We start from the raw sequence: 26340 nt of genomic DNA, 5'->3' as shown, positions 1-26340 counted from the left end.
AACAGCTGCCCATTATCGCATTTCCCAAGGAAAACCTATTTCATGTCAGTCTGTATCCTCCCGTGGCATTTTTTTAGCCCCTTCATAAAATAAAAGGCTAGATATGGCCTCCAAAATCATTCTGTTGCCCTTTTAAAAGCAGTGCCAGATTCTAGTTGGAACTCCCTCCCACAGGAGGCCCAGCTGGCCCCGTCTTCGATGTCCCTCCGCAAGCAGTCCAAGGCCTTTCTCTTCAGGCAAGCTTTTCCTGAGTGACTGCTTGCCTTCATTTTAAATAAATACAGTTGTGCCCTGCTTTATGATTGCCCTGCATTATGACGAAACCGCATTATGACAACATTTTTGTGATCGCTTTTGCAATCTCAAAACGATGGTCCGAATAGGCTTTTTTCGCTTTGCGATGATCGGTTCCCTGCTTCGGGAACCGATTCTTCGCAAAAAGACGATTTTTCTACAGCTGATCGGCGGTTTCAAAATGCCCGCCGGGTAAATAAAATGGCTCCCCGCTGTTTTCTGGGACGGATCCTCGCAAGACAGCCACCGAAAATGGCCGCCCTATGGAGGATCTTCACTGGACAATGAGTTTCCAGCCCATTGGAACGCATTGAAGGTGTTTCAATGCGTTTCAATTGCCTTTTTATTTTCGCATTATGACGTTTTCGTTCTATAGCGATTTCGCTGGAACAAATTAATGTCGTAATGCGAGGCACCACTGTAAATGGATGTGGTAGATGATCTATTGCTGTGTGCTTGTCGACAGAGAGTTAGGGTGATGTGGTAAGCAGAAAGAAACACACAGAAGCCCTCACACCCTGGGGAGTCCCACTGAATTCCACTGGGACTGGTCTCTGAGGTTAAGTGGTCAATAGACAGCCAGCCCTCCTTTCGACACCTGATCTGGGCCACTGAGCATCTTTACAGGGTAACCTCCCTACAGTGAATCTGTCAAGGAAGAATGGAAGGCCCCGTTCCTCTTGGGAGCAGTACATTGCTCTGTACAGAGTGAAACGTACTCTTCCTTTGCCCAGGTCTCTCTTGATCAGATACCATCTGATCCTCGTGACAAGATTAGCTACTCTTGGAACACCAGGTTTATAAGTTTAGGATGCTATGTGTGGTTTTGTTCTGTGTTTGCGATTCCCCTTAGACTGATGCCAGGACATCCGTGAAATAATGTATAAATGGGTTTTATGAGGCAAATGTCTCATTCAATACACCAGCGGTCTCTTCGACCATCAGATGAATATCAGGGTAACCTCCTGGTTTGCTGAACTTCCTGCGTTTCTCATGTTCCTCATTGTTCCAGAAGTGGTAGTTCTTGAATGTGTCTTTTCTCCTCTCCCTTTCTGCAGGAATTGGGATGGGAAATCAGATCCAAATGGCGACGTCTCAGTATGGAGGAAATCAGGCAGAAGATCTACCCAGGACGGACTTCCCAGTAAGCCGAGAGAATGCATTGAAGACACAGGAGGAAGGATGTCAGTCCAGAGCGGAGCTGGGAGACTGGCCAGTGGAGGTGGAGGGAGATGGTACAGTGCTCACCAGAGGTCTTTCAGCTTCTGTTCATCCGTCTTCCAATGTACAGACGAGTGACCAAAAGCCTTTGGTCTCCAGGTACACTAGAAAGCATCATTACCTATATGAACGCAGTATCACAGATTCCATGGAGGATCATGTTGAAAGCCACACATCAGAGGAGAACCTCCGACCCAGTTCATCCTGTGATCAACAAGACAGGAAGCTAACAGGAAAGAGTAAATTTGAATTTTCTGAAAACTGGAAAGAGGACAATTTGGACAGAAAACAGAGCGATCGTTCGAAAGAGAAATCCCATGACTCTCCCGAGCATGGGAACAGATTGAGTTATACAAAGTCCCTTGAGAGAAACCAAGGGATTCAAAGCGAAGGGAAACTCCATGAATGCTCTCACTGTAGGAAATGTTTCGGTGAGAGACGACTTCTGATCAGTCACGAGCAACTCTGTCCTGCAAAGAAAAGGCAGGAGTATCTCAAATCTGGGAGGATCTTCACTTTTCGACAGGCCGTCATGAAAGACCAGGGACTTTATATTGGAGGGAAACCCTACGAATGTTCTTGGTGCGGGAGGTATTTCAGCAAGCGAGACAAGCTGAAGAGACATCAGAGAACTCATACGGGGGAAAGACTGTATAAATGCCTTGAATGCGGGAAAAGCTTCGCTCGGAAAGAACATTTGAAGATCCACCAGAGGACTCATACGGGAGAGAAACCGTACGAGTGTCCTGAATGCAGGAAATGCTTTACAGAGGGAGGGAGTCTGAAGAAACATCAGAGGATTCATACTGGAGAGAAACCATACAAATGTTCTCAGTGTGGTGAAAGCTTCCGTCTGAGAGAACATTTGAAGAAGCACCAGAGGATTCATACTGAAGAGACGCCGTACAAGTGTTCTCGGTGCTGGAAAAGTTTCAGTCGGATCGAACATTTGAAGGCCCATCAGAAAATTCATACAGGAGAGAAACCCTACAAATGTCCAGAATGTGGGGAAACATTCAGGCATAATGGAAGCTTAAAGTATCATCAGAGAATCCATGTCCAAGTGGGGCCCAAATTGGATCTAGGTACGGGAAACACTTGGCTAGAGGAAAATGTTTCAACCAATATGACAGAAATTGTACTAACGGTGTGAAGAAAGATTTGTTCAGGCAGTGTATTTATAGGATCATCACAGAGACTGCAGGAAGTGGAAGCATTCCTATCATGTAGGAGAAGATAACCTTAGATAGATCGATTCATCAGGTATCAGAGAAGTTTGGGAAGCATTTCATTCAAAAACATACAGGCCAGAATCCAACTGAATATTTATGCCAATTAACTTGAGTTCTAGATCAAATTGAGCCTGAACTCTCCCTAGAAATACTAATGGTGAAACCGAGGCTCTTGTACTTTGGGCACATCATGAGTAGACAAGACTTGCTCAAAAGACAATCATGTGGGGAAAACCTCAAGGCAGCAGGAAAAGAGGAGCCCTATATACAAGGTGGATTGACTCCATCAAAGAAGCCACAGGTTGTGAGAGCTGAGCAGGGCTATTAATGCTAGGATATTTTGGAGGCTACTCATTCACAGGGTCATCATTAGTTGGATGTGACTTGGTGGCACACAACAACAACACCAAGCGCTAAGGCACAGCTGAGATTGGCAAATACAGTGATGCCTCGCTTAACGGCGATAATCCATTCCAGGAAAATCGCTGTTAAGCAAAAACATCGTAAAGTGAAAAAAAAAAACATTGAAACGCATTGAAACCCCTTCAATGCGTTGCAATGGGGTCAAAACTCACAGTCCAGTGAAGATCCTCCATAGGTCAGCCGTTTTCGCTGCCTGTCTTGCGAGGAATCCGTCCCAGAAAACAGCAGGGAGCCATTTTGTTTACCTGACGGCTATTTTGAAACCGCTGATCAACTGTTTTAAGATCCTCGTTTTGTGAAGAATCGGTTCCTGAAGCAGGGAACTGATCACCGCAAAGCGAAAAAAAACCCATTTAGACCATCGTTTTGCGATCGCAGTTGCAATCGCAAAAAGATTGTTGTAATGGGGGGTAATCGTAAAGTGAGGCACGACTGTAGTTGCTAATCAGTAAGTCCTCAGTTGAATTCCTAGTTGCATTCTGAGTCACACAACCAGTGTGTAGTTAGGTGATCAGACTCATTCATATACGGCTGCTGCTAGTTACACCATTAAGCTGGATTCTGGCTGAAACGATTAAACTTCAGGGAGAATACCAAGGATTTAGCAATAGCCATATCTTAAGCGCAGGTGAAAAAATGGAGCTAGGAAAAAAGCCCAGGTCAGAGAAGCTGAAAAACAGACAGATGTAATTAGACTTCAGAGCAAGAATAAGGAATACTTGTGAATGGATGAAGCATCAGTGTAAGACCCCCCCCCCTCTCCTTTCCATTCTGCAACTTGTCGCACCCTTTGTCATTAACCTTAATGGGTGTCATTATTATTATTATTATTTAATTATTTATTCAAAGCATTTATTTAGTGCCTTTTCTGCCCAGGCGTGGCTTTCACAGTGATTTACGACAGATTAAAATGGTTAAATATATATTTGTAAAAACAGATCTAGGCCTTCTCTTAAGAAAAAACAATGGTTTTTAAAAGATCCTAGAAGCCAAAGGCTCCTCGGAACAAGACTGTTTTAGCTACTTGTCAGACTTTCACAAGAGATGAGATGAGTCTTACTTGTCTTGGAAAGAAATTTGACTTTTGAGATCCTGCGGCAGAGAAATTTGAGGTGCTGCCGTCTCGCTTCATTGTAGGGACATTTTATTTCTCCATTCTTAGTTTAGCCCTCACAGAATGATACTATTGTTATTATTATGTCACAAAACCTTTGCGTTGCACAAAGGCCTGGTTGTTCAAAGACACGAATGTCTACATTTGCTTCTACTACATGGTTTTATGGGGATTTGCAGTGCCTCCTAATCTCTGTAGTTGTAATGTTCCTGATCTCACTGCAAGAATCAGTGTCATAGAATCATAGAATCATGGAGTTCGAAGGGGCCGATAAAGCCATCGAGTTCAACCCCTTGCTTAATGCAGGAATGCAAGTGAAAGCAGATCTGACGGATGGTGGTCCAGTTTTCTTATAGAATGAAGTTGCTTTTGTGTTGTTGTTGAGAAAATGATCTCTTTTTTTGTTGTAGAGTATGTACGGTAGGATCCCTTATCCATGGGATCAATATGTCAATTCCTTTATCCATGGTCTGAAAATACAGTGGTACCTCGCAAGACGGTTACCCCTCAAAACGACGAATCCACATGACGACGACATTTTGCAGCAGCCATTTTGATTCGCAAAACAGTGATTTCTATGGGGGAATTTCGCTGGACAGATTTGGTCCATGCTTCACGGACCGTTTTTTCACAACACGATGATTTAGAACAGCTGATTGGCCGTTCGCAAAATGGCTTCCCTAGGAGCGATCCTCGCACAATGGGTGTTTCAAAGCCCATTTTTTGCAAGACGGCGATTAAAAACAGCTGATGAGCGGTTTGCAAAGCGGCTTTCCTATGGCCGATCTTCGCTAGATGACGACGATTCTTCCCCAATGGAACGCATTAAACAGGTTTCAATGCATTCCGATGGGGAAATGCTTTTTGCTAGACGATGATTTTGCTAAACAGCAATTTCAGTGGAACGGATTATCATCGTCTAGCGAGGCACCACTGTATTAAAAGAAAAATTCTAGAAATTTGTATTTCTAAAGGTGAAGTTACCAGAACAGGTCATTAGAGGAAGCCAGAGACCATGCTATGTATGTTGTTGTTGTTTACTCGTGTCCAACTCTTCACGGCCCCATGGACCAGAGAACACCAGGCCCTCCCATCTTCCACTGCCTTCCAGAGTTTGGTCAAAATGCTATGTATAGTATTTACTATTAAAATAGTGTTCATTATAATCTTGGGGGGAGGGCTTGGGATCAATGACCACAGATACAGGGATCATACTGTACTTCAAATACTTCTTTTTATTAATAATATATTTGTATATTTTGTTGTAACTTGATTAAACCAAGCAATTTTTTTAAAAACCCTAAAATTTGCCTGCCCTCACTTGTATTTGTTATAGTAGTAGAAAGTCTCTGACTCATTATTCATTTAATTTTTACTTCATTGCTCTGACAAAGAGCTCAAGTTTGCTGACGTGGTTCAAGCAATCTACTAGTCCACAGAGTTTCAGCAGAAAGGCTTGCTAAGTTTGCCACAGCCTCCCAGTTGACTCTTCTGGCTCTGTCGTCATCTTCTTTTAAACGTTTCTATTGATTAGTTAAAAATAAGAAAAGAAAATCACATAAGAGCTAAAAAGGAGATACAATAGGTCTAACACAGAATTATAACTCAAAAAAGAATGGGGGAAAAAGATGAGCAAGAAAAAAAGCAAAACAAAATAGGATGTCTATAGGCTTTTATAAAAGGCTTCCATATACAGTATATATCGAAAGGAAGGGAAAAGAAAATATTGCATATATATAAAATCTTGTGTTTTAAATTGTAGTTTAATTCAATAGTGTGTAACCTGTGAGACACCTTGACTCCCAGCTTGGGCATAAAGGTGACGGTCTAAGTATGATAAACAGAGCCCTAAAATTATGCTTAACAAAAGGAAAACAGAGCTGAGATTACAGACAGAGTGATAAGAAAGTAAAGATTGTTTTTTAAAAATTAATTTAACCAAGATTGGAGCAGGGCTGTTCATAATAGGAACTTTGGCCGGTTCAGTAATCTTTGGAAACTGGCAGGTAGTCACAGCTTCTTTATTCACCTCATAGATCTTTTGCTTTTCTGCAAGATGCTCAGGGCCTCATGCATGTGGTGCTGGAGGAGAGCTTTGCAGATACCCTGGAGTGCCAGAAAGATGAAAAAGTGGGTCTTAGACTAAATCAAGCCTGAACTATCTCTGGAGGCAGAAAATGTTGAAACTGAGGCTGTCCTGAGAAGGCAGGATTCTCTGGAAAAGCCAGTCCTGCTGGGAAAGGTAGAAGGCAGCAGGAAAATATCAAATATGAGGTGGCCTGACTTCCTAAGGGAAGCCACAGGCTTGAGTTTACAGGAGCTGAAAAATGTTGCCGAGGGTCTCTCCACAGACTTTGTGAGTCAGTCAGCTTTGGGTGAAAAGGGAACGGGACACCAAGTTTGGGACACTGCATTTTAAGAAAGATGCGGACAAACTGGAACAAGTTCGGAGGAGGGCAATAAGGAGGATCAGGGGACTGGAAACCAAGCCCATAACAAGGAAAGACTGAAAGAACTGGGCATGTTTAGCCTTGAGAAAATAAAACTGAGGGGAGAGAGGATAGCATTCTTCAGATAGTTGAAAGATAGTCATCTAGAGGAGGGGCAGGATTTATTCATCTAATTCATTCAAGCAGAATGAATTAGATGCAAGGACAAAAATCCCAGTCATATACTCCTTCCTGGAATATCTCCTTGCTCCTCTGGGGGTACACTCCCTGATTTTGAGAGACGTGGTATATCTAGAGAGAGTGTGTCAGATAGTTGAGCCGAGGTACACGAAATCATGAACAGCCTTGTGTAGAGATGGTAATAGAGGAAGGTGAGTCCACACCCCAGCCGATAACGTGTGTTTTCTTCATTATGATAGTTAGTCCAAAGTCTTGGCAGGCCTTGCTGAAACGATTCATGAGTTGTTGGAGGTCTTCAGCAGAGTGGGCAACAATGGCTGCATCATCGGCGAAGAGGAAGTCCCGTATGCATTTCAGTTGGACTTTGGTCCTCACTCCCAATCTAGAGAGGTTAAACAGCTTTCCGTCTGATTTAGTCGGGAGATAGACACCTTCTGTTGCAGTTCCAAAGGCATGCTTTAGCATGACAGCAAAAAAGATCCCAAACAGAGTCGGCGCAAGGACACAGCCCTGTTTCACTCCTCTTCAGATGTCAAAGGGATCTGATGTTGAGCCATCAAAAACTACAGTGCCCTTCATTTCCTCATGAAAGGACCTGATGATGCTAAGGAGCCGAGGTAGACATCCAATCTTGGGAAGTATTTTAAAAAGTCCGTCCCTGCTAACTAAATCAAAGGCCTTTGTGAGATCTATGAAGGCCACAAAGAGTAGCTGTCGTTTCCTACATTTCTGCAACTGTGTGAATGAAAATACCATGCCAATGGTGGATCTATTAGCTTGATATCCACACTGTGATTCTGGATAGACTCTGTCTGCAAGCACCTGGAGTCTCTTCGGCACAACACGGGCAAGCAGCTTCCCTACAACGCTGAGAAGAGAGATGCCACGGTAGTTGTTGCAGTCGACTTGTCACCTTTGTTCTTGTACAATGTGACAGTGTTTGCGTCCTTCAGGTCCTGTGGTACTCCACCTTCCCTATGGAAAAGAAAGAAAATTTCATACAGCTCGGTGGTGATGATCTCTTTACAACACTTCAACAGGGCTGTTATCCTTCCTAGATGCCTTGCTGGAGGCCACTTTTATTTCTGCTAAAGTTAGTTCGCTGTCCAACTCTTTCAAGATAGGCAGGCACTCAATGTTATTTAATGCCTCTTCGGTTACTACATTCTCTCAGGAATATAGCTCAAAGTAGTGCTGCACCCAGCATTCCATCTGCTGTGCTCGGTCCTGGATGATCACACCTGTAGCAGTCTTCAAGGGAGCAGATTTATAGCATCATACTTTCCCTTGATGTTACCTGTGTCTGCTGCTGTCTGTATCTGAGAGCATAGCTGAAGCCAATAATCATTAGAACATCTGGCAACCTGTTGGACTTTGCTACAAGCAAGTCGAAGAGCTTGCAAGTTGTACTCACTAGGACAGGCTTTGTATGATGCTAGAGCTCTTCTCTTTTCCTCGATAGCTGGCATCAGCTCCTCCAAATGGGCTTTGAACCAGTCGGCCGTCTTTTTGGTCTTTTTGCCAAACATGGACAAGGCAGTGTTATAAACAACTTTCTTGAAATGTTCCCATCATTCAGGTGCATTTGCATCAGCTGGGCCTGGAAGGGTTTCCTCAAGCACTTGAGCAAATTCCTCCACGTTTCTTTGATTGTGAGTCTTGCTTATGTCAATACTTCCTTCCTTTTTTTGTGTGATATGATCTCTTTACAGTATTTGCAGTTTTACTCTACTACACACCAGGGAGTGATCAGTATCACAATCAGCACTCTGTTAACTGTGTGTGACCGTAATACTAGGAAGGCTAGAGCGTCTAATGAGGATCAAATCGAGCTGATGCCAATGCTTCTATCTCTGATGTCTCGAGGAGACTTTGCGTTGAAGTTTTGTATTAAAGAATGTGTTGCTGACACAGAGACCATAATAACAGCAAAACTCCAGCAAGCATTGGCCATTTTCGTTCGTCTTTCCAATGCCAAAGCAGCCTAGACAAGTGGACCAAGAACTGTGATCAGCACCAACTCTAGCATTAAAGTCTCTGAGAATGAGCAGCGGCTCTCTCTTGGGGATTTTTTTTGATAATGCCACCAGATCGTCATATATTAAGATATCTCCGTAGATATTACCTGTTACATACTGATTTGGGTGACTCTGCATGCGACCGATTGGAGATTTCTTAACATACAACAATTTGCATCTAAAATCGCATCATTTGCTTCTGCATAACAGGATTTCAGCCATCATTTCCAGAATCTGATTAAGACCCATAAACTCTACAAAAGACATAGTGTACTCTTGGTAGGGATGAAAGCTGCTGGAAAATCCTAGTAGATGAGAGTTCTCATCTGTACATAGCTAACTGGACCCATGGGATGGGTATCTGTTTGTTGGGGCTGCAATGGGATGTGTATCTCCACTTTAAAAGGCACAGGAGCAGAACCAGAAAAGAAAAAAAATGTTGCTGTAATGTATCATTAAGTTGCCGCCAATCTAAAGCAATTAGGAATGAGTGACCTCCCAAATGTCCTGTCATTAACAGTCTTGCTGAGGCTCTTGCAAAATCAAGGATGTGGTTTCTTTTATGCAGGCAATCCATCTCACACTCAGCTTTCCTCTTTCCCTGCCAACCTTCCCAAGGAAAGATAAAGGAGGAAAAACATTGGACATAGCATAACATAATAATCTCATAGCATAATCTCATAATCTAATTCCTAAAACAGCACATAGCGTAATCTCCTAGGAGAAGTCCCTCCCCACCCCCACATACACTTTGCTGGGGGAAACGCACCTGTCGAACTTCTGCCTGTCCCAAAGCTGTCGAAGCGTTTTCTCTCTCAAGAAAGCACCACCACCCCGATCCCCGATCCCGTGGGGAGAAATCTGACTTTTGTTTTCGTTGGTGGCTAGTAGTGGGTCAGTCTTGGCCACCAGAGGGCCCTGGCCATTTGCTCAGGGAAAGCCCAAACGCCGCCTCTCTTGTATTGCTCCTTCTGCTCCCCTTTTGGCAAAAGGAGCCACGTTTCCTCCCATCCCCGATTCTGTATCCGGGCCTTGCTCATGGGAACGGTAAGTGCAACCCGGGTTGCTTCCCTCTCCTTAAGGGAAGATCCAAAAGACACGCGGGTCGGAGAATTGCTCCTTGCATTCTTGCCTGGGCACAGACGTGTCCCCCCCCAACGCGTGTCTACACAGGGCAATCCAAATCCGGGTTCCAAACCGGTTTCTCCTTCTCCCCTAGCCCTGAGAAAAGGGAGCGGGGGAATACTCGGGAAAGAAACCTGTGTTTAGCTAGAGGTCAATAAAATCAAATAAAACTTGGGTGTACAGTAGTAAGGCTCCGGTCAGTTCCTTGAATGAGAGCGCCATGCTTTGCAAGGAACCCTGGGAAATGTAGTCTCGGGAGCAGAAGGGACGCTGGGAAGACGAGCGACCCTCTTCTGGGTTGCAAGACTACAATTCCCAGAGTGCCTCGGGAAGGGAAGCCGGGGGGGGGGGTGAAATGTCTGGCCGGTTTAAGTTTGCAATGTAGGCAATCTAAATATCCAAAGATATTAAAGAGGCTGAATTTAAAAGCATTTGGGCGACAGAGTGAAAATGGTATTTCCTTTTTGTTATTTTTGCCCCTCCTTCTCCTCATTCAAACTTAAGAGAGAAAGAAAAATCTCCTGCTTGGAAACCCCACCCGGAGGAGGGGGTGGTACTTTGCACATGCTCAGAGGCCGTCTAGAAACAACTGTCGCCGCCCCGGAAAGCAACCTTTTTTTTCTCTCCCTCCCTCTCTCTCTTTTCCGTCCTAGGTGGACGGGGGAAGGGGACTGGGCCCGATCTTTGGGGGACGAAGAGGGCTGCGCTTTGCACATGCTCGGGAGCCTTGTCGCCTTTGAAGCTTAAACCGCCGCCTCCTTTCACCTTAGTCTTGGAGAGCAGGAGGACGTCCTTCCTCGCAAGCTAATACCTGGGGGGGGGATACGCTTTCTGCACATGCTCAAAAGCCCTTAAAATTCTTCTTTCTTTGCCTCTTTGGTCTGCCTGGTATGTTTTCCTCTTTCTTTCTTCGATATGTAAGCGGTGGGGTAAGCTGGGCTTAATTCCTATGGAGAGGGATTGCACTTTGCATGTGCTCAGAGGCACGGTTGCTTTTTTGAAAACTGCTTCAGGCCTAGCCTTTTCTCAGATGGCACCTGATATAGACTCAGACTTTTAAAAAAGCTGTTATTTTATATCTGACTGTTTATATAGAGAGACGGATAACAATGTGTTTCCTGTATATATAAAAATAAAATATTTTTAAAAATTGCCCTGCAGTTTTACAGTATCTTCCTTTCGGTCCCTTTACAAATACTTCACTCTCCCTGACCCACTCCTTCTGGCTTTCTCTCCCGACAGGATCACTCGGTTTCCGTGGGCCTCATCTCAGCTTGACCATGGACTCTGGAGTAGAGAAAATATTTTCTGCTGAGGAGAAAATAAAGGTAGGAATGAGGAGCAGGAGTGGTGGTGGATCTAAGCTGAGGAGCTGGCTGGATAGCTCAGTGGTTAGGTCTCTATCTGCCTAAAGAGTCAGAGGTTGGGAGTCGGATTCCCCCCACTGTACCTTTGTGATTGGGTTCGTTACAAATTTGAAGCAGTTCCTCTCTTTTGGCAGTAAATGACCAACGGAGCCTCTTGAGAAAAGCCAGCCTGTGTAGCCTTGGGCAAACTGCACAGCCCCAGGACAATCCCTGAAGAAGGGAAGGGCGAACCACTTGTAAATATTCTTTGCCTGGAAAACTCTGAAAAAATATTTGCCACAATTCGGAATTGACTTAACAGCACATTATTGTTTTATACACTGCAAAGGAAAGCCTTTTACTATGCTAGGAAGTAGTGGGCTGTGATCGATGGAATACAGTGGTGCCCCGCATAGCGACGTTAATCCATTCGAGGATTAACGTCGCTATCGGGATTCTTCGCTATCCGGGCGGGGAAAACCCACAGGAACGCATTAAACTCCGTTTAATGCGTTCCTATTAAGGAAAAACTCACCGGTAAGCGAAGAATCCTGGATCCGGCCGCCATTTTCGCTGCCCGGTAAGCGAGGGCAGGGCGCGAAAATGGTGCGGGCGGCCATTTTCTGCCCCCGGTGGCCATTTTTGAACCGCCGATCAGCTGTTCCCAAAATAGCCCCCGGGTGCAGAAATGATCGCAATGCGATGTTTAGCCTATCTAAACATCACAATGTGATCGCATTAGTGACTGCATAAAACAGGTCGCTATGCGGATTCGTCGTTAAACGGTGCGCTCATTAAGCGAGGCACCACTGTATTGCATTGGAATACAGAGGATTTTAATTCATGCTGATCCCTAGCAGTCAGCTTAACCTACCTTATGGGGCTGTTGCGAGAGTAAATGAGTTTTTACTCTCACAACACTCTCCAGCACTACACTGGGTTGTAGTGCTGGATCTCCATGTAGCCACAGAGGTGCCTGGGCAGTGTAGCATCGTCCTTATCTCTAAGTCTACCCCACAGGGTTGTTAGGAAGGTGAACATGAATTAGGAGAGAAGCACAGACAGTGTTTGGAGCTCCTGGGAAGAATCATGGAATGGAAGCGGAATGAGATGGAAGAGGAGAAACTTTGCTTACCAACTTTTTCTCTTGCAGAAAAATCATGTTTGTGGGGAGGAATGTAACTCTCAAACTTTCCTAGTCAGCATGGCTAGTGAACTCTGGGGGAGTTGTAATTCCAAAAAGCAACTTGGCTAATATATGTTCTCCCGTGCTCTTCGAGAGGAGGAAATACAACCATGGGAGTGGTCACCATGTGTAGATGCACCTGTTGAATTTCTGCCTGCATTTTGGAGACGTTGTTGTCGTTATGTGTCTTTGAGTTGCCTCTGATTTATGGTGCCCCCATGAATGAGTTGTGTCCTCAACAGCCCTGCTCAGCTCTTCCAAACCCAAGCCTGTGGTTCCTTTAGGAAGTCTGTGCATCTCATATTTGGTCTTCCTCCTTTCCTGCTGCCTTCCAGCTTTCCCAGCACGATTGACTTTTCCAGAGAACCCTGCCTTCTCAGGAGGTGCCCAAAGTAGGACAGCCTCCGCTTCAACATTTTTTGGCATCCCAGAGAGAGTTCACACTTGATTTGATCTAGGACCCACTTGCTTATCTTTCTGGCACTCCAGGGTATCCTCAAAGCTCTCCTCCAGCACCACATTTTAAACAAAATTTACCATCCAGCTCTCACACCCATATATGGTGTTCAGAAATACAAGAGTGTGGATGATCTTGGTCTCCAAAGGCTGAATCTTACACTGCTTGAAACAGGATTTTAGAAATGGGAATGCAACCGGTGGATGGGCGGGCACCTATGCACGTTTTGGGTTGTTTTATGTTATATACCAAATGTGACTTGACCTTTTGTCATGTTTTTACCTTGTCTTTTTTCCTCAGGAGACCTCTGAGGGTGATCTTAAAAAGGGGGGAGAGAATGGGGAAGATGGACTTGATGAGACAAAGGGTGCTGAGGAGAGGCGGAGTGAAGATCATAAAGAAGAGAAAGGAGCAACTGGCAATCATTTAGTGGTAAGAATTTCACTCCCATTTTCGGGTGCTGTCTGCACCACAGACACTTGCCTCTAAATTAGAGGATCACCTTTAGTAGTAAAATGCTGCCGAACAGGTGGAGAAGGACCTGCATCTGTCCAGATGCTGTTGTACTCCAGTTCCCATCAGCCCCAGTGAGCTTGGTCAGCACTGAGGGAGGAGGGGGGGAGGAGCACCCGGATCTAGAGGTGAACAGATTCTTCACTCCTTCTGGAAAAAAAAGAGAGAGGGAGAAAAGGAAGGAAGGAAGAAAGAAATTTGGAAGCAAATGAGCTTGCCAAAACGTGTCCATTCATACGTCGCTGGACTCTAGTTCCCACAAACCACACCCAACTTCAGAAGAATGATAGGGACTGTAGTTCACACGAATACTGGTGTGAAATAGCCTTTCCAACCTGGTGTCCTTTTTGTCTTTTGAACTTCCTTTCCAATTAACTTTTATCACTGGCCATGCTAACTGTGGCTGATGGGGACTGGAGTCTAAAACATTAGAGGGGGGTCAGATACCAAGTTGGAGAAGTTTGCTTTAGGAAAGAATGAATGCTTTGGCAGACATTTTGTCACCCTAGACCAGGTATCTTACCAGTTAGCACGGTGGTGCCCAACCTTAGATGACCCAAATGTTCTTGGACTGCAACTCCCAGAAATCCCGGCCAGCACAGTTGATGGAGAAGGCTTCTGGGAACTGCAGTCCAAGAACACCTAGGTGACCCAAGGCTGGGAACGATTGGATTGGCATAAAGATTCTGGACTACAAAGTGGACCTGCAACAAAATGTTGTAGTAAACTGTGCTTTGTCTAGACTTCTAGCTGCTCTGTTCCTTTTTTCTACCCCTAACAGTAGGAAATCATTCCATCACCACTCAGCGCGCTTAGTATTCACTGGTATCTATTTCAATACCCGCTTGCTTACAATTTTACTGGTTTGTACAAATTAAACATCAGAAACGAAGAGGCAGCAGACAGAATCCTGCTGGCAGTGTATTCCTGCATAATTTGCATAAGTCTTGGCAGCAAATGGCTGCTTCTCAATCAGGCACTACTAGTTGCCTTCCTGGACATGCACCCAGTCAGGCGATCAGGGGCACCCCCAGGAATGCAACTCGTACCTCAATAAACAAATCGCAATTTTGCATCAAGACTTTGGTAGCTCCTTTAGGCAATTAGAAATTGCCAGTAGGATTATGCATGAATTGCATGAGGGAAATAACTAAGGTGGATACATTCCAGGGATATGAAGGTCACACACACACCCCATCCCTGGCCTTTTGTGGTTTGCTTCCGCACTGTGCCCACCCCCAAAATATTTTTATTTGGGGGGAAAAAAACTTTTTAAAAAAACCAGAGAAGCCCACTCATGCCCCCTCATGGTCCCATTTTTAAAGAAAAATCACACTTTTTCAGGCAATATGGAAGGACTGATTTGTGTTATGGGTGTGGACTGCTAGCTGAGCCCCTTAGAAATCATAGGCGATTTTTAAAAAGAGGAATGTTTTTTAAAAAAAAAATATTAGAAGTGTGGGCTGAGGAACCCTGGAACCTTATATAGCTCATACTACTTGGCTCACGCCTGGTGTACCATGTTTCTGTTACAATTTCTTCAAAATAAGTTTTCTTGAATCTTAGCTACCCTTGATCTAATTAGTGGTTTGTTCTAGGACTTGGAGCAGCATTTTTCTCCCATTACCAGTCAGTTGGCATCTGCTTCCCAAGCAACTCCTTCTCTCGCTGTGTTGCCACAGCAGGATAATGAGGTAAGTGTGCGTTAAGTTTTTGACACCGAACACTGAGATGGTGGCATGGCTCAGATGAGGACTCACTCCTAGGAGATCACATTTTCTGTACACCTGCATCATGGCGGCTGCCTGGGTAAAAAAGCTAGAGACAACAATGAAGGATTTGAGAGTAGTTTAGCAGCATCTGGAGAGCTGTCGGTTCTCCACCCTTGAGATATAATGAATTTCAGTTATAAGAACCAAAATCCAACTGAAGAAGAACATGATTATGATACAGCATGCCATCAAGTCAATTCCAGCTTATGGCCATCCTTTCCAGAATGTTCTAGATAGAGAGTATTCAGACGTGGTTTACCATTCCCTTCTTCTGGAGGCACTTCTGGAACCGTGTAGCTTGCCCAAGGCTACCCAGGCCGGCCGTTCACCCAAGAGGCACAGGGAGGAATTGAACTCCTGACCCCCCACTCTGTGGGGTGGGGTGAAAAATACACACCTTCGAAAGAGGAGAGGAAAGTTTTACCTACAAATGGTGGATGGAAAATTGTAAATGCTCAGAGCTTTAAGTGCTATAAGTTATAGTAACAGTTATTAATCTTTTTTTCTTTCCCTCTTTTATCATCAGGAATCACAGGACAATGTGATTGATCTGCTGGAAACTGAAGAGGGTGGGGTAAAAAATAGAGGGGACAGTAGTGGTGATGAATTAGTGATCGAAGAGGCAAACGAAGATGAGCCTGTCATAAAGGATGAGGTAATCGTTGTTTGGGGGATGGATGCTCTTTAAGATTTCAATGAATTTCAGCCACATCAAACATCTACTGAAAATGATCGTACCTCTAAGTCTGTATCTCAGCATGATATTTAATGTTGTATTTACTGTATACTCCAACCATTGTCCTAAGATCTCTGAGTGGTATAAGTAGGTGCATCCGGTTTTATCTTTGTAACAGTTCTGTGAGATATATTGGGATCATAGCTGAGGGAGGATTTGAACCTAGGTCTCTATTATCCTACTCCAACATATAAGTCACTTTGTCACGAATTGGGAAAGAGTAGCTCCTTTACCTTTTTTTGGTGGTTTTGTTATGGGCTGTGAATTTTTTTGAATTTAGGGCAACCCCAGTAGAGTTTTCAGGATGAGATGATCAAGAAGTGATTTACCATTGTCATCCACTCTAACAACTATCCATGTCTGAATGGGAGATTTGAACCCAAGTCTCTTTTAGTCTGACACTACCCATTACAGCACACCGTCTCTCCTTTTTGTGATACAAACAAATAAACCAGGAAGTCTTCGGTGAACCACAGTGAGTGCAAGTAGTTTCCCCTTTTCTACAGTTTCTCAGCAAGCCAAGATATTAAACCATGGTTTGAACCTGGTGTGATATCATGGCTTATTCTGAAGCTGGACATTGTAGTTCTCTGGTTCTGATTAAATGGGGAACGAAAGTATTGATAGGCTACTAGTTTAATTATGGTTTACCAAAGGAGCTACATGAATGGAAGAGAGACTCATTCATATTTCTGCAAAGGAGCCAAGGTATGTCAGTTTGTTCTTTTAAAACTTGGTTTTAGCTATCTCTGTCTAAAACTTTATTGGGTTTTTGGACTGTGAAATTTGAAGTTCGCACATTGTGAAAAGCCTGTGTGTTTGTTGAAATCTGGCTTATTTTGGTATATAAAACTGCCTCTTCTAATCACTCACAAGGCAACAGTTTCAACTCATGGTTTATTGTTACCTTATATATTCTGGCTTAATGAAACCATGGCTCACCCTTATGTCCTAACCTGTAACCATGGTTTGTCCCTGGCATGTTTCCCTAGAAATCAGCCCTGAAACAGAAGTTGAAAAAATAAGTTCAAACCAAAAATCAGAACTGAGGAAAATACAGTCGTGCCCTGCTTAACGATTACCCATCATTATGGCGAATCCGCTTCACGGCGGTTTTTGTGATTGCAATTGTGATTGCAAAACGATGTTTTAAATAGGTTTTTTTCGCTTTGCGAAGATCGGTTCCCTGCTTTGGGAACTGATTCTTCGCATTACAATGATCAAAATAGATTATCGTTGGGTTTTCAAAATGGCCGCCGGGTGCTTAAAATGGCTCCCCACTGTGCTTAGGGACGGATTCCTCGCTATACAGGCACCGAAAATGGCCGCCATATGGAGGATCTTTGCTGGATGGTGAGTTTTTAGCCCATTAGAATGCACTGAATGGTTTTCAATGGGTTTTTAAATTTCGCTTTACGACATTTTCGCTCTGCAGTGATTTTGCTGGAACGAATTAACGTCGTTAAGCGAGGCACCACTGTACATCATGGTCTTTTTGATTGTCTGCAGGGCGGTGGGCCACGTAAGCAAGATGCCGTGGTTAGCACAAATCATGGCTTCTTGTTGCATGTGAATGCCTTGGAAAGTTTTTGTTTGTATTGATACTGTGGAACTGATTTTTTTTAAAAATGATAATAAGTTAGCAGAAGAAAAGGCTGTTATTATTTTGAATAACATCAGCAATTTCACTTATTCAAAGGCTTTATCTGATGTAGAAGTGACTGATGCAGGAAAAGAGAAGGGTGATAAAGACGGAGAGGAATACAACAGCCGTGAGGAGATTGTGGTAAGTTTCAGGGATCCCTTCCTGTTTGTCTTCTTCAGTAAACAAACCAGAGTCACATATTTCCAGTGATGGGAAAAACGAAACAAAAAAGCCAGAATCAAGAGATAACTACCTTTCTAATCCCAAGTAGGGAGATAACATTTTTTATTTAAAATATTCTACCAATCTTATTTAGCGTAAATTTTATATCATATGAACCTGATCTTTACTGAGTTGTATCCTTGGTCCGGTAGGCATTTATTTTCGACTTGCAGCCTGTTTGTTTGTTTTTAATTGAGGATGCATTAAAATGACTCAGTTCCAAATGGGTTTCCACAGAAAAATGCCTAGGCTCTTGGTTTCCAGCCCACCTACTCCAGATTCAGTCATATAAAAAACACACATCTATTTCCAGAGGCATTTGGACTCATGGAAAGAATAGCTTCCTTGATACTTTGCAACAAGGCTTAGAAGAAAAAGAGAGGACATAATATAGAAAGTTAAAGGAATTGCTTTTATCATTTCCTTCTCATGATATGACTGTCCGTTGCAACAACATGGGGCAATGAGTTCCACAGTTTTAACACAATGGTTTTCTAACTGTGTGAACATTATTACCCTATACATAGTACATGTCTTCCCCCCTTTTTTTCTTCCCCTGTAGAACGCTGGAAGCATTGAAAACAGGTAAGAACTGGGGAGCCTGACGGCCTGTTTGTATTTCTGTGTCATCTGTTTTCCTTCTGTTGCCGAACAACATGGTTCCTATTCCTAAAGTAGTCCTTTGTCATCAAGAGTCCCTTTAAAACATTTGCCTGCCATTTTGTTCACAAGGGGACAAAGTGCAAGGGAGCTCAAGCTGTAAGACCCATAAAACAAAAATACCATCAGATGTCCAAATGTCATTTTTTCCCCTCTCTCTCTCTCTGTTTCTCTGGGAGAAACAAATTCCTTCTGCCGGCTGAGACAGATGGCCAGCAGTTGGTTTTTTTAAAAAAACTGAGGATGCGTTCAGTGCCTCAGTTCTAAATGGGTTCCCAAGGAGAAATGCCTAGTGCAGGATTCTGTAGCCAGGGTGGCCGAACAGGGTGGGGGCTTTAGGCGGCCCACAAAAGGGCAGGATCAAAAGACTAGCCCCTGGCTCGTGTCTGTGAGCAACAGGTCATTAGTCCAGGGGAAGGCAAGATGGTGGAGTCCTGTTTCCAAATCCAGGATCCTTCAGAGGCCACCCCAGTCCCTCCAGAGGGAGGGGGTCTGGAAATGGCATGAAAAATAAGATTTCATGTTTCAGAAAACCAACAAACATATTTTTGGTAGAACAGGATTGCAGTGGGAGGTTTTACTATAGCAGACTGGGCTTCTTAGTGTGCCCTCTCTTTCTCTCTCTCCTTCTCTCTCTCTTGTGTGTGTTTGTGTTTATTTCTTTTGGTACTATGAAATATTGAGTGCATTTGTAGCTCATTCCTCAGACAAAATGGCTGAAGAGAGGTTTCAATTAGGAGGCGGGGGGGATGAAACCAACGTTGTGGTGCTGCATGATCACGCTTTTTCCGCCTTAGAGTCCTGCTGCCTTTTGTCATCCTAGCGGCATCTTACTGCCATCATGGCTACTAGTCTTGGGGCCTGCGTAAATTTAGCTGGTCTCCTTGGCAAGCTTTCCACACTGGCAGCTGACCGGTACATGTTGTGGTAGCTAATGTCCTCATTGAATGAGGTGCTGCAATTTTTGCATAATTCTGCACCATGTGTAGAAGTACTTTGCTGAGAGGAGTTTATATAATTCCTTTTACCAATTCTCTCTCTCTCTTTCTTTGGCTTCCTTTTCAAACTTTCAGGGAAGATGAGGAGCCTCCCACACTGAGATTGGAGGAAATAAGACAGCGATATGGTGACTTGTGTCAGAACAGTGGTGTCTTCCAGGAGATGATGCTGAGACTGAAAGGTGATTCTTTTCCCTCCAGACCTGTTGAACAGTGCTTTTGGAGCATAAGATTTTGGCCACGTTCACTCATCAAGATAAACTATAGTTCATGTTGACCATGATTTATTGCTTTAACATTGTTCCATAAACAAACCAACTATGGTTTGTTTGTTTAACATTGTTCTCTAGATAAACTAACCAATCACAGATATTTTTCCTCAATTTTGATTTCCTTTCAGTCTTCCCCACCCTCCAACCCCTTTTGCTAATTCTTCCTTCAACTGGGGGAACAAAGCTAGGGACAAGCCACAGTTCTGGGTTCAAACATAACAAGAAACCATGGTTAATACAAGCTGGTAAGAAACCGTGAAACCATGGTCTCTTTGCAAGGCTGAATGTCAACACAGCAGGAAGCCAGAATTCATCAAGCCACAACATGGCTTACCATTGATGTTTGAACCTGCCCATAAGAACTGCCTAAATGAGTTTAGGAGCCTAGGTAGCTTATAGCTTCTGAGGGGAGGAGCTATAGCTCCCTAGTGCACCATCAAAACCAGACTGGAGAAATTCACGGGGATGTTCCTATCAGTGCCTACTAGTATTGAAGTTCAGTGGATCTTCAAAGATTGACATATTATAGGTCAGAGGTGAGCAAACTCCAAGGGCCAGTATATTCCCCAGGACCTACTACTGGACTGATATAGAAGCACCCCTCCATTTAAAAAAATCCTGAAACTACAAGGGAATAGAAGTTCTGGTTTAGAAAAAGGAGATGGGTTATTTCGATTTCAAACGATGTGGATAGGAGGCTTCAGCTTGCTCAAAAGGCCAATCTTTATCTCCATGCTGGCTTCCAGGAGAGTAAGTTCCTCTTGCTTTGCCCCAGCTCATATTTTTGTGAAACCAACTCTTGTTGGAAAAGACAATAATGCTGGGAAATCTTGAAGACAGCAGGAAAAGAGGATGGCCCAAATATGAGATGGATTGTCTCCCTAAAGGAAGCCACAGTCTTGAGTTTGCAAGAGCTAAGCAGGACATTTTAGAGATCTCTCATTTGAACATGGCAACTACACATTTTTTTGCAAGGGTGGGATCTGGGGGGGGGACCACTAGGCTCAACCTTGGGGGTTACGTGCCTCCCCTAGGCCAGTAGTTCCCAGTCTTTGGTCTTCAGATGTTCTTGGACTTGAACTCCCAGAAACCTTCACCACTAGCTGTGCTGGCCAGGATTTCTGGGAATTGTACACCAAGAACATCTGGAGACCTAGAGTTAGGAACCAATGCCGTAGGCTGTGTACTTTCCACCTGGGTATAAAGCATCTCCTCCACCTTCTCCTTTTCTTAGCCACAGTCCATGTTTCTGCTCCTTATATTGAAGTCTTTCTCCATCTCTGTTCCTCTGCTTTTTTGCAGCGGGATGGCTGGCCCAGAACAAGGAAGGGGAGCCTTCCTTGGGGAGCTCGGAGCGATTGCAGCTGAACCGGATGATGTGGGGGGGAGACGAAGTCAGCTTCCCTGGGCCCGAGGAGCAAGCCGGCGCCTCCGAGGGGCACTCGCTGGTGAACCACCGGGGGCCGATCTCCATTCCTTTCGGAGGGGGCTTTTTTGATTTCAGCGAATTTGCGATTCAGCAGAGCTTCCTCCAAAAGAAGGGCCAAGAGATCTCGAAAAGCTTTGGGGTGAGCCTGAGCCAAAGCGTGTCCTTGCGGGGGCCGGAGAAACCGCCGCCGGCGGCCGAGAAGCCGTACAAATGCAACGAGTGCGGAAAGAGCTTTGGGAAACGGTCGACCCTGAATACGCACGGGCGGACCCACACGGGTGAGAAGCCCTTCAAGTGCTCCCACTGTGACAAGCGCTTCAGCCAGAGCTCCCACCTTCAGCTCCACGAGCGGACCCACACGGGGGAGAAGCCCTACAAGTGCCTGCTGTGCGAGAAGAGCTACAACCAGCGCTCGAGCCTCATCATCCACGAGCGGAGCCACACGGGGGAGAAGCCTTACACATGTCTGGAGTGCGGGAAAAGTTTCAGCCAGAAGGCCACCTTGGTCCTCCATGAGAAAAGCCACCGGGGGGAGAAACCCTACAAATGCCTTGAGTGCGGGAAGGGTTTCAGCTTGAGCGCCGACCTCATCCGCCACCAGAGCATCCACACGGGGGAGAAGCCCTACACCTGCTCCGATTGCGGGAAAAGCTTCAGCCAGAACTCTCACCTCATGGCCCACATCCGGACTCACACGGGAGAGAAGCCTCACAAGTGCCTAGAATGTGGCAAGGGGTTCAACTGGAGCTCGGAGCTGATCGCCCACGAGAGGACCCACACAGGGGAGAAGCCCTACCAGTGCCTCTACTGTGAGAAAAGTTTCAGCGTCCGCTCCAGCCTCAGCAAACACGAGCGGACCCACACGGGGGAGAAGCCCTATATCTGCCTCCAGTGCGGCAAGGGGTTCATCCAGCGCTCCAGCCTGGTGGCCCACGAGAGATCCCACACAGGCGAGAGGCCCTACATGTGCCTGGACTGTGGGAAATGCTTCCGGGAGAGCTCCCAGCTCATCGCCCACGAGCGGACCCACACCAGCGAGAAGCCCTACCTCTGCCCCGAGTGCGGGAACTGCTTCAAGGCCAAGGCGGCCCTCGTCCGGCACCAGCGCAGCCACCTGGGTGTCAACTCCTTCATCTGCGCCGACTGCGGGAAGATCTTCTCGTCCAGCGCCGAAAACCCAGATAAGTGCCCCGAGTGTGTGAATTTGAACCTGATGTCGGACTTCTCTCAGGCCTCGGAAGAGGCCTATCCAGACGTAGCGGAAGAAGCGGAAGAAGATAGTGTGGAGATGAAGATGTGAAAAGGCTTTCTCCTCCACCCTCAGTTGAGCAGAGCCGTTCTGGAAATGATAAAATAGAGTAAACGGCACAGCTGAGGTGAACTTGTTCTGTCCCTAAAGGTGCCGTTGCATGTCATAGCCTTCCCCAAAGCTAGTTGTTGACTAGGCACCACAGAAAGTGGTACAGGCCTTCTGCCCCTTTTCTCTTGGCCCCCAACTTCCTTCTGCTCTCCTTTTTTTTAAAAATCCTTTATGTCTCTCACACACCCCTTCTTTTTCTCTTTCTCTCTCTCTGTCTCCCTCCTTCCTTCTTTAGGCATCCGTAAAGTGTACGCACTCTAAATGGGAGGGAGGGAGCACTTGAACCTGTGGCGTTTCTCATCCAGAAGTGTCCGTTGGAAGTAGAGAGGCTGCCGTAACCTTGGAGGTCTGCATGTGAGCTGGAAGCCTTAAAAAAAAAACACCAAACGGGGGGATTTGCACTCCCACATAGAGCCTGCATGGTGATCAAGTCTCCCTCTTTAAATAGTTGCTCTCGTGGGAGGAAAACAGTCATGACAGCTAGCTTTATCTCGCCGTCATGGGAAGAATATGTGTTTTACTGAAAACCTGACAGCCATGTCTCTGCCTCTCTCATGCATTTCTGTTGTACATCCCCCCATATGTTTACAGAAGAATATGGAAGAATATGTGTTTTATTGATGCTTAAATGCCTTCTCTCTCTCTCTCTCTCTCTCTCTCTCTCTCTCTCTCTCTCTGTCATATGTGTTTCTGTCACCCATCCTCTGTTCTGCTTTTGTCATTCCTGGTGAGGAAGGCTTGTTGTGCTAGCCGGTTGCCTAGCAACAGCCGGGTGCTCCTGCTTCCCAGCACCCAGAAAATGGCCGAAAACACACCTCTCCAACCAGTAGGGAACAGAAGGGAGAAGGCGGGGGGGGGGTGTCATGCCACAGAGCCTATGGGAGCAGGGTGACCCTTCTATGGACTATGAAATAACCTCGGTTTCACAAAAGCTTTTGAAGGACTGCATTCTAGCTTTTCTACACAGTTAAGCTGTGCAGTCAACAGGAAGAAATGGGCCTTGGACATGCACTTGAAAATACTGCAACCTGCCACGCTCCACCCAAACCAGTTTGCATGGTGTTTTTGTCCCAAGGCCGTAAAAAAATAGGTTGAACTGCAGCAGCCAGTGCCGGTTGTGAAGCTAGACAAAATTATGTTGGACTGTGGGAAATTAATTCTGTTTCTGTCTTGCTAGTGTTTGGCTTGGGTAGCAGGCTCAACTGACAGTATGCTTATTATTTATTTTATACAATATATAGAGAGATTATATGTATACATATATGAATTTTCTTTGCCGTGGTAAAAGCGAGCTTCGTACAGAGGGGTGGCTGGGTCAACTGAACTGGAAACTCCTACAGTATCTGTTCCTTCCGCTGATTTTCGTCTAGCTTTGAACTTAGCTAGCAAATGCTGAGAATTAGGCTGGGATCTATACATGCTTCAGAAGGAGGTGGTTGAATCCTGCAGAGGTGGCCTGTTCTGCTAAGACTTCTGAAGCAGAAAGGACATTTTTCATTGCTATTCTACATTTTGTTTAAACTCCCTGAAAGTAGAAAGCTAGCACTTCAAGGAGAAAAACTCCTGCTACTTTTACGGAAATTCTTTTTTTCCCCCCCAAGAGGTAAAATACACAAAAATTCAATAGTCTCTGCTCTGCAGGCTGCAGTCCAGAAATATAATTTGTAGAACGAACCTCTTTGTCTTAGTTTCATCTTTGTGGAATGTCTCACCTCCTAGTAGACTGAACTCGTGCAACTGTCTTAAGTTGCTATCAAGGAATGTTTACCAACTTCAGGAAACTGCACATCCCAGAGTGCTTTGCGGTGGGAGGCAATGGCTGAAATCCTGTTGCTTAGCCTTGTACACTGCAATCTATTAAATCACCACTGATTGGATGAGTCAACTTTTTCCTTAAGTTCCTTTGATTCAACTTACTATGCTAAGCAACAGGATTTCAGCTAAGATGATCTTAATTATTGTTCAGGACGGAGAAGCTGATCTGGCCGTATCTTCAGATGGCAAGAGAGGAATCAATTGGCTGAGGGTTGTAAAGGGATGGGGTCCAAGGGATATTTTGTGGTGAGAAAGAAACCCTACTCTTTCCTGATCTAAAATGGAGTTCTCCCAGCTTGCTGGTGAGAACTGATACAGAATGAAGTGGTAGGACTCAGGAATGTACCACTTGAACTTCACAGGGCTGGGACGGAGCTATAATAGAAGCTGGGCATAGTGAGAAGCCACGGAGGAGACCTGTGGTGTCCCACAGCACCGATTAGGGGCTACCTCTTCTTTAAATTCTCTCTCTAATTCACTCCTGGAATTAGAGAATCTCTTGTGTGTCGGGGTGAAGAGGAGAGAAGAAGCTTGGCCTACAAGCGGTCTGGGTGCGGGGAGACCTTTCTTCGAACACAAAACAGAAATGCTGGAGCTGGTTAGGGGATTCTGGGCATTCTAGTCCAAGCTCTGCCTTCTCGAGCCGTTTTCCCATCTGCTCTATCCAGTAAGCGTGCCAATTCTGGAGATCAGTTCACCATCACAGCGTTGTTCTGATGGGGTGTTTGGCATTTGGGATGGTACTGTCCCAGAAGGATTATACCACCAGTATTTTCCAAAATACTGAAATTGTTTGTGAAAGACTCTTCTTGGGGATGAATAACTTCCAGTTACAATTGGCTTACAGTACTGATCAATATAGCTGAGGAACGGTGGGAAACACCCCCCCCCCCAATCAAACAATGTCTGAATGGACCCAGATTGGCTACTCCTGGGGTATGTGGGGTGGGAGTCGAGTGGATAAATTATGCCTATGTCTAGCCTACCAGGGTGGTGATTGTTTTTTTTTTTTTCATTGTGCAGTGGGATAAAAAAATGGACAGTTGGAAAAAAGAACTGTGCAGTTGGAAACTAGAGAAACGCAGGAAAAAAAGATAGATTATACATACTGGTTTATTAAGCATTTAAAGCACAGGTGGGGTCGTGTGATATGGTTTTCAGCTCTGCATGTAAGCTCCGGACATCAGGTCCTTGATAATCATGGAAAGCAAAATCTGTACTCCCCTGTGTGTTATTATCAAGAAGTGGGAGGTAATATAAGAATCCTGCCAGATAGATATGCTCTCAATCATCCACCATCCAAATTGACTCTTATACGGTTTATCCCCTTGTTGCTGTTTTTTAATTTGCTGTGGTATTTCCTTTCTTACTATCTTTTGCTTTAAATATAAATATGATTTTTCCCTTGGTTTCCCCCGCTTTCAGCATCTCTTAGAGCCTTGAAGGTTTTTTCCCCTTTATTTTTTTTTTCTTAAGCTTAATAAAGCGATCTTTTGAAAGCAGAAGGTTCCCTGTCATGTTTGGCTTCCTATTATTTTTCTCCTACAAACAGTTTGATTTCAAGAGATGGACGGACCCGTGTATTTCTGCTCCATGTTCTGTATGTGATCAATCAGAGATCTGTTTTTAGTTTTCACCTTGATTTGCCGAGTTTCCTCTTTTTGTAAAAACACACACACTCTGAATGAAGTTTTACATAATTTCCTGGGGGCCTTGTTCTTGTGATGAGCGGAGGCTAGAGACAAGTGATGGAATAAAAAAATATATTCACGTATTTCAGCTTGAAGCTGCTACTGCCAGTGACTAAGCTATTTGAGACTCATTTCAAACTTTTACATGGGGAAGACTGCTCCATTCTTTATTTGTATCAAA

General features: G+C 44.8%; 1 protein-coding gene across 1 annotated transcript in view; it reads left to right on the top strand.

The window, feature by feature from the left end:
• The window catches only part of LOC110071104 (uncharacterized), a 31813-nt gene extending 5840 nt beyond the window's left edge, over positions 1-25973 (top strand). Inside the window, exons 6-15 of the mRNA XM_078386821.1 lie at positions 1353-2667; positions 10290-10510; positions 11300-11385; positions 13347-13478; positions 15158-15253; positions 15858-15986; positions 17767-17853; positions 18497-18519; positions 19668-19774; positions 21167-25973. Coding sequence (XP_078242947.1) covers positions 1353-2667; positions 10290-10510; positions 11300-11385; positions 13347-13478; positions 15158-15253; positions 15858-15986; positions 17767-17853; positions 18497-18519; positions 19668-19774; positions 21167-22593 — 3623 coding nt within the window. The 3' untranslated portion in view covers positions 22594-25973. The remainder of the gene's footprint in view (positions 1-1352; positions 2668-10289; positions 10511-11299; positions 11386-13346; positions 13479-15157; positions 15254-15857; positions 15987-17766; positions 17854-18496; positions 18520-19667; positions 19775-21166) is intronic.
• Positions 25974-26340: the final 367 nt, after the last annotated feature.

The sequence above is a fragment of the Pogona vitticeps genome, chromosome 2 (genome assembly GCF_051106095.1).
Source record: "Pogona vitticeps strain Pit_001003342236 chromosome 2, PviZW2.1, whole genome shotgun sequence".
Lineage (NCBI taxonomy): Eukaryota > Metazoa > Chordata > Lepidosauria > Squamata > Agamidae > Pogona > Pogona vitticeps.
This window is presented reverse-complemented; position numbering and strand designations above follow the sequence as displayed.